Source organism: Miscanthus floridulus, chromosome 3 (assembly GCF_019320115.1).
Source record: "Miscanthus floridulus cultivar M001 chromosome 3, ASM1932011v1, whole genome shotgun sequence".
In the NCBI taxonomy this organism is placed as follows: domain Eukaryota; kingdom Viridiplantae; phylum Streptophyta; class Magnoliopsida; order Poales; family Poaceae; genus Miscanthus; species Miscanthus floridulus.
Genome location: NC_089582.1, coordinates 5,098,046 through 5,106,300, shown reverse-complemented (window position 1 = coordinate 5,106,300; position 8,255 = coordinate 5,098,046). Strand labels below are relative to the sequence as shown.

Sequence of the window (8,255 nt, the reverse complement as noted above, 5' to 3'; positions counted from 1 at the left end):
AAGAAGCCGACCGGTATATATAGGGTGGACCTTTAGTCCCGGTTGGTGGATCCGACCGGGACTAAAGGTATGTTTTCAGCCACGGGCCACGCCACCAGCCGGGACAAGAGCTTTACTCCCGGTTGGATCCACCAACCGGGAGTAAAGGTCGACCTTTAGTCCCGGTTGGTGTATCCAACCGGGACTAAAGGTCCCCTGCCACAACGACCTGGCGCAGGAGCCGTTGGGCAGGGACCTTTAGTCCCGGTTGGATCCACCAACCGGGACTAAAGGTCTCTCTAGTCCCGGGCGCAAAAAAATGCCGGGACTAGAGCCTGATTTGGCCCTTGGATCAAAGGTCTGTTCTCGGCGCATTTGAAATGGATGTCTGCATTTGAAATGGATGTCACAGTTTTTACAGTGATGATGTCTGCATTTGAAATGGATGTCGAGCTCGGCGCCGTAGATCTTGGCATTTAAAATGAAACAAGTATAATTGTTCCGAGGAACATGCAACAATGCCATTGCGGTTTAGCTGGTTAGGACGCGCGTGACTTAGCTCAATGGCTTGGGTCCGAACTCCAGCGTTGAATCTTTTTTGCTATATTTTTATAAGCAATAGAACAAGAAAAATTATTTCGAGCTAAGTCGCGCGCGTCCTCCCCCGTACCGTTTGGTCCGAGTCTGACTCACGCTCTGATGGCGGCCTATGTCATGGTGCTCATGCCGCATGGGAAGGCTACGAAAATCGCCACTTTCTAGCGTGCCGGTGGCATCATATTCGTGTGCGAACATGTGGTTTAGGCGTCAACAAACATAAGGGTCGGTTAGGCTAATCTTGGGCATGTCTATACCGAGCAATCTAGTCCCTTACCGGTGTGTTGATTGTAGTTCGCGTCAATGATTAATACATGATGTCAACTTGTACAAATACTTGTGGCATGAAAGGGTATTCCTTAACTTAAATATCCACCATACTACGGCAAGCACCCGTGTGGAGCACCAAGTGCATGCCGATGACAACCGAATGAAGTGGATGGGATCAGGTGAGATGAAGAGCATTCTCGCATATTCCGGGAATGGGAGGACCCGTCTTTATTTTGAGTTGTTTGATACACATGGCTAGTTATTAGTTGGGGCTAAAACTAAGGGCAAATAGATGTGTTAATTAGCTAGTTGTCTAACAATTAATTGAAGACTTGGCTAAAAAGTTAGCCCACCTATTAGTCAACACTAGAGCAAATTTGAGCTAATATTAGCTAGCTAACTATGAATGCACAAAAGCCAATTTGAGCCTTGCTACGGTATTCCTAGCAAAGCCACTACCGGATCCGCCAGCTTTGTCGAGTGCCGGGGCACTCGGCGAAGACCCAAAAACACTCGGCAAACCCTTTTACGGCAAACGCTAGTTTGCCGAGTGTTTTTTGTCGTGCACTCGGCAAAGACGTTGCCGAGTGCCCAAAAAACACTCAGCAAACATTTTCGGCAAAAAATAAAAAAAAACAACTGCCACCACCGGTCGCCACCTCCTCCAGCACCCAGATCCGCCACCACGCCGCCGCCAGCACACCCACGCCCAGATCCATGCTGCTGCCCCTGCACGCGGCCAGGAGCGGCCACCTCGCCCGCGGATCTGACCACCACGGTCGCAGATCCGCCTGGAGAAGCCGCTGGAGGTGCTGCTCGGCCAGATCTACCTGGATACGCCGCCGGAGACTGCGCCCGCCCTGGATCCGCCGCCAGAGGACGAGCCCGCCCAGGATCCGCCGCCGGAGGATGAGCCCGCCCTGGATCCACTGCCGGGAAGCGCGCCGGCGTTGGATCCGCCGCTGGAGGGCGCACCCGCCATGGATCCGGCCGCCCTTCACCGGATCCATCCACCGGGGGGCGCGTCCGCCATGGATCCGGCCACCCTCCACCGGAATCTGCCGCTGATCTGCATGCCCGCCATGGATTCTGCCTCCCTCCACCGGATCCAGCCGCCGGCGGGAAAGAAGAAGGGGAGGGAGGGGAGGGGCCGGCCACCGGCGGGGAAGAAGAAGGGGAGGGAGGGGAGGGGCCAGATCCGGCGGCCATCGGCGGGGAAGAAGAAGGGGATGGAGGGGAGGGACGGAGGAGGAGGGGAAATCATCGGCGCTGGGGCGGGTGTGGGAGGAGGGGGGCGGGTGCGGGGGAATGGGGTGGGAGGGGCGGGCGGGACGAGGGGGGCTGGGAGGGGAGAGCGGGGTTTTTATTGCGGGTGGGTTTTTTTATTTGTTTTTTAACTTTGCCGAGTGTTGATTTTAAGACACACAGCGAACCTCCCTTCGCCGAGTGTTTTTTGTTTGACACTCGGCAAACTCTCCTCTTTGCCGAGTGTTTTTTTGCCGAGGTTTTTTTAGGATAACACTCGGCAAAGAATTTGTTCGCCGAGTGCCCGAGGGAATACACTCGGCAAAGAAATAAACACTCGGCAAATTTGAGGATTCCGGTAGTGAGCCTGTTAATATTAGCTAGATAACAATTAACCCATAGTATCCAAACATGTCAACATGCCCTTAGTATATTGAACAAATTGAGGTACGTAAGAGGTCATCGTTTTCAGCTCAATGTGTGAACAAGTTGAAATGGGCGGCTGCAAAGTACAGCGGATGGTTCCGTTTGTTGGAAGGTGCCCTTAAATTAAATTCTGGATGCTACCCGACTCGTAAAGCTTCTAAAGCCAGTCTCAGTGGATATTTTCATAGCGTTATTTCCAAGACTGCCATGTGCCCATGTCACATCTATAATTTAGAATGAACATATCTACCTAGATAAACTATGTACCTATATAAACCAAAACGAACCTATAATTTAGAATTAAGGGAGTACTAGAAAAAACCAAAATGACTTATAATTTAGAACAAAGGAGTACTAGTAGTTACTATTATGACTCTCATCTCATGTGGGCACTTCCCCCTCCTCTAACAATGTTTGGCCTAAAAAATATATAAATGTGATTGAGGTGGCGATAAGTGTGCTCACTAGGAGAACCATCAGCAAGACATCGAGGTACATGGAAGTGACAGTGAGCGCCACAGTTCTCACCGTTGCCACCATCATCAGATACAGGCTTAGGACGATGGTGGAGAACAACAAGAACCCCGTGGTCTTGGCTGCTTCGTATTTGCTTAAGCCCGAAGGGAAGTGCCCGCTAATGGTAGTGATCATGGTGATGATGCTATCCAAGTTGAGGATAAGGGCCGACAAGTCGAACATTAAGTCAAGGTCTTGACTGATTGTTGTGTTGTCGTCCCTGCTTTGTTGCCACACTCCATGCCATATTTTGCGTTGGAGAGTGGCCGCAATCATTATTATTAGCAATACCAAGAGAATAAGGTATCCATAGTCCTTGTCGAATGAGACGAATATGCCAAATGTCATCAGCATCAGATGGAACGATGATATATATACCAAAGCCCTTCCCCACCTTGGTTTCATCCTCCACGAAACCAAGTCAGCAATGATGGCCACGAAGAAGGCAGCTGAGGTGGCGATCTTGACGACAGTGTCTCCAGTGGAGTATGGTTTTGGAGAAACAAGGAACCCGCTGTATGTGGAAATGGCAAACCCAATAGCCTGCTGTGAGTATTTGGAGCAACGCTCCTGCTGTTCCACTATCTGATCGGCTGGTGTGCAGTGGATGACGATGGCCTGCTTATATTCCACAGAAAAGAAAGGATCAGCTATATATGCATGTCGTATGTGGTCAGTATTTTTAATCTCAACATTAACAAACTTTGTAGTTGTGCAGCCCTGTAGGGGCTTTGGGAACTATGAAAATGCTTATGCTTTCAGAATGGTTGCTACTAGTCGGCCATGCCAACAGCCAACTTCGTTATAAATTAATAGAATGCTGATGAGCTTGTGAGAAATTGGCTAATTCTGTGCACTATGGACAAGAAACAGCTAGCAGAGCAAAGGTGTTCGCGTCAAGGACAGAATAGCAAACATTTCTGAAAGGATTGCTAGATAGAGGAGTGTGAGTAACAAATGTTGTTGTTCTTTGACAAACATTTATTGGACTAGGAGTTGGAAACATTACCAGAAGAGATAAAGAAGATGGCGAAGAAAGATAGTAGGTTTGACGATGTTGTCAAATCTGGCAAATTGATCGACCAGGAGATACTGTTTACCGGAAGAGAAGATGGAGAACATGGGAGAATGTTTCTGCTATGCTATATTTAGGAGCTGTTTGGATTGCTGTGTGATTATAATAATCAAATTTATATAATCAAATTTTGATCCAAATAGGATTTGATTATAGGATGGATTATTATAATCAAAACCCATGATTACCATAATCCCATAATCCAAGTGAAACAAGGTTTTAGGGGATTATGGATCCTGAAAGTCTAAATTGGCCCCCAATTAAATGTCCAACTTGGCAAACTAGTGAAAAAGATAGAAATTTCTCACTTTAACCAAACACAACCGATTACCATAATCTAGGGACCCAAACACTCTGATTATTGTTGTCCATAATCCTAATTATAATAATCCTATGCATAACCTAGATTATAATAATCCAATTGAGATCGAAACAGGCCCTTAGTTTGTTTCGGTGGTGATATGATAGACTAGGTGTATACGTTGAGTGAGTTGTGCGGTGTTCTAACTTTGAACTTGTTATTGGGCTGGAAGTGTCTAAGTGCTGAACTTATTATTGGGCTCGAAGTGTCTGGAGTTATTAACTACTGAGATGGCCTTATAACGCAATAAACGGTTGTGTTCATGCACGTGTCTTTTTCTATGCTCCTAATACTTGGGATGAAATTCTGAAAGCCAAAGAGAGGGAGAGGGATTTTTTTAAAATAATATTTTTTAAATGATTAATTACAAATCTGGTTGTTGTTTGTAATGAATTGTAAATTTAGTAGCCAGTCGGCTTCTGGAGAACAGTGTTATTACCACTATGTCGGATGAATAAATGATCAAATGACCTAAATAAAATTTGTAGATCTTGGAAAGTTATGAAACTCTGTAGTTGACAACTTTTTGATTTGAAATCATGTTGCAAGGAAAACTACGTTTGAATTTCTAAAATTTAAAATTCAAATTTTGTAAATGACCTTGGATGGAGAAACTACCAAAATGAAAGTTGTAGATCCCAAAAATTTATGAAACTTTGTAGTTGATAGCTTTTTTATTTGAATTCATCTTATAAAGGAAAACTACATTTTAATTTCCAAAAAATTGAAATTTGAATTTTTTATACGACCTCGGATGGACAAATAACAAAAATAAAAGTTGTAGATGTTAAAAAGTTATGAAACTTTGTAGTTGACAACTTTTTGATTTGAAATCATCTTATCATGGAAAACTACGTTTGAATTTCTAAAATTTGAAATCTAAATTTTGTAAACGACCTCGGATGGAGAAACTACCAAAATGAAAGTTGTACATCTGGAAAAGTTATAAAACTTTGTAGTTGCCAACTTTTTCATTTGATATTGTTTAGGGTCCCAAATAGTTATTTCAAAATCAGATAAATATAAAATGGCTAGGACGAAAATCTCATTTTGACATAAACAGCTTGCAGGTGGAGTGGTTAGGGGCTGTCGGGCTGAAGATGCAAAGCAAGAGGTCAGGGGTTCGAGCGCTAGTGGCCGCGAAGCGTGTGTTTTTCACACGAAAAATCACGTGATTTGTGAACGTATGCATGCTCGTGGAGAAAATCGTACGCAGAAAGGAAACAGAAGTTATCCGCCTATGTATGTTTGACTCTAATTCAGAACGTATGCATGCTCGTGGAGAAAATCGTACGCAGTAGCCGAAGCCAGTGAAGTTATTCTGCTGCTCTTCGATCTCATTCTCATCTGTTGGAGTGCAGTAGTCGACAAACACCTGTCCGCCGCCCAGGAAAACAAAGATCAGCTATGCAGAGTGTGAACAAAAGCGAGCTAGCTGATGCTGATCTCACCGTGCAGATCACTTGTCGACGAACTCGAACCGGAGCTTCTTCGAATTCGCGCTGTGAACTTCCGAGACGCGACGCCATCATCTCCTTGCGTTTGCCCAGTACGATTGGTGCGGATCTGCTCTGGTCCGTCATTGAATCCACCATTGTACCTGCTGAGCAGACAAAAAAGAAAACAGCAGATAGGTAGCTAATTAAAGCTGCGGATGGTGTGAAGCGACGCTGGGAACTTGGGAATTGGATCACGAGAAATCAGAGATGGTGCACTTGTATTTATATACAAGCTGACCCAAATTGCGGGGAGGGGGGGTGGGGGCACTAATTTCATTTTTTTTTTGTACGACGGTAACAGGCCGAGAAATTGTGTGGCCCGAAATGAGCTAGAAAGCTCAAGGAAAGGCACTGGCCCCTTGGGATGTCATCATGCCACACTAAACTACGATATATCCTACTTGCTCCGTCTCAAAATACTAATCATTTTAACATTCAAATTTTGTCCTATGAAATATTTTACTGTAGAAAACAGACGCTCAGTGGAGATAATATGTATGGAGGATGTGTGTGCGCTTGCAAGTGTAAGAACTTCGGTCTGATGCTTCTTTGAAGAAGTCTGACGCCGATTTTTTCTGTTATCTAGAAAAATAACAGGTCACAAAAGTCTACAACTATTCTCGCGTCACTATTGTGTTAGGTGGTCAGATGGTGGGTCAACTTATATATCAACATCCACCACTCCGTCACCGTGGGCATTTTTTTATTTTTAATCCTTTTTTATTCAATATTTTAATAATAATCGCTCCCAATTTTTTTTTGCGGATCTAGCCCTTTTGCCACGCCAATGCATGTGGTGCGGCAACGTTATTTTGTCGGGCCGACGGCACTGGCGCGACCAAAATGGTCAGATCCGCAAAGTTTTTTTTTGAGAGATTATTACTAAAGTATTGAATAAAAAGGGATTAAAAATATAAAAAAGTCCTCACAGTACCTGCCGGCAATAATACGACTAATAAAAAGTTGTACATCCCTTCTCACCGACTAATATAAAGCTTGTACGGTTCTTTACCGTACGTAAACAATTGCAAATGGGACTTGGCCCTGCTATTCAAGAAGAAGAAGGCTGAACCTGTGGCAAGGAAAAAGAGCAAGACACGAGAAGGCAAGGGAGACACTGGTGGGCCTGCAGGGAAAGAGGCAGAACCTGAGGGCAATGGTGAAAATGACAGTTGAACAGAAATGCAGTAGAGAGAAGCTAGGAAGCCTTAAGGGCAACTTTCTTTTGGCTTATAGCTTTTTTTGGCTCAGCTTGAGCACTCAGACAGAATGTAATTGTAATGGTGCATATCTTGGTCTGTCAACAGTTTGGTGAGTTTAGTTATTACAAACGGCTGTTAATCCTATGGACCTGGTTGTTGATATATACATGTTAAGCATGGATCTGTGAACTTCTTCTAATGCATTTTTTCCCAATGAATCAGACCTTAACTAAAAACTGGAATGTGTTGACCTGGAATGTAAGAGGCATCAATTCTGCCTGAAAATGGGATCCAGTTAGAAACAAGATCTCTGATGCTTTTCGTGATGTTGTCTGTCTTCAAGAAACCAAGAAGGAAAATATGGATGTATCTTTCATCAGGAAAATCTGCCCCCTAGCTCTAGATGCTTTTGAGTTCCTCCCATCAGTTAGGGCCTCGGGGGCAATTTTGATAGTTTGGAAAAGTTCAGTGTTTGATGGAGCTAAAATATTCAACAATGATTTTGCTTTATCTGTTGAATTCTGCTCCAAACATGACAATTCCAACTGGATCCTTACATGTGTTTATCGACCATGTACACCAGAAGGGAAAGGCTCATTTCTAAATTGGTTCAAAGAGATTCAAATGCCTGAGAACACAACCTTCTTTATGCACTTCTGTTTTACCTTTAGAATAGGATGGAGTACAGGAAATATTATCGTTACTGATTATTCAGAACACAACCGATGAGCAGACACAATTATTTTTTACCACTTTGTGGTACATATGGAAAGCGAGAAATGGTACTCGCCTCTAGAACCAATAATATATGGTCAGTTTGGCAGTTTGGCAAGTGCATAGTGCAGTTGCGGCTGAAATTAAAACGTCTACACTCTGCTTGGAAGAAAGGAATTTGCAGGGTCAGAATCAACAAGGCAATGACGGAGAAAAGGGCCAAAAAGATGAGGAACAGGTCCAACAACAACAAGGCAATGTGCCATGTTCGCTTGGGTTACTTTTTAGCCATGAAACAGTGTTTTCCTCTCACAACTTTTCAGCATAATCATCAGTATAAGCATCAGGCGGACAGGAGCAAAATTTCCTTC

At 44.3% G+C, this 8,255-nt stretch overlaps 1 protein-coding gene across 1 annotated transcript; it reads right to left on the bottom strand.

Annotated features, from left to right (window-relative positions):
• Window positions 1-2,772: 2,772 nt before the first annotated feature.
• On the bottom strand, window positions 2,773-6,127 carry LOC136544833 (uncharacterized). The gene is made up of 3 exons (XM_066536897.1): window positions 5,921-6,127; window positions 5,764-5,844; window positions 2,773-3,651 (listed from the first exon to the last, which is right to left on the bottom strand). The coding sequence occupies exons 1-3, from the start codon at window positions 6,062-6,064 to the stop codon at window positions 2,899-2,901; spliced, it is 978 nt and encodes a 325-aa protein (XP_066392994.1). The 5' UTR covers window positions 6,065-6,127; the 3' UTR covers window positions 2,773-2,898.
• Window positions 6,128-8,255: the final 2,128 nt, after the last annotated feature.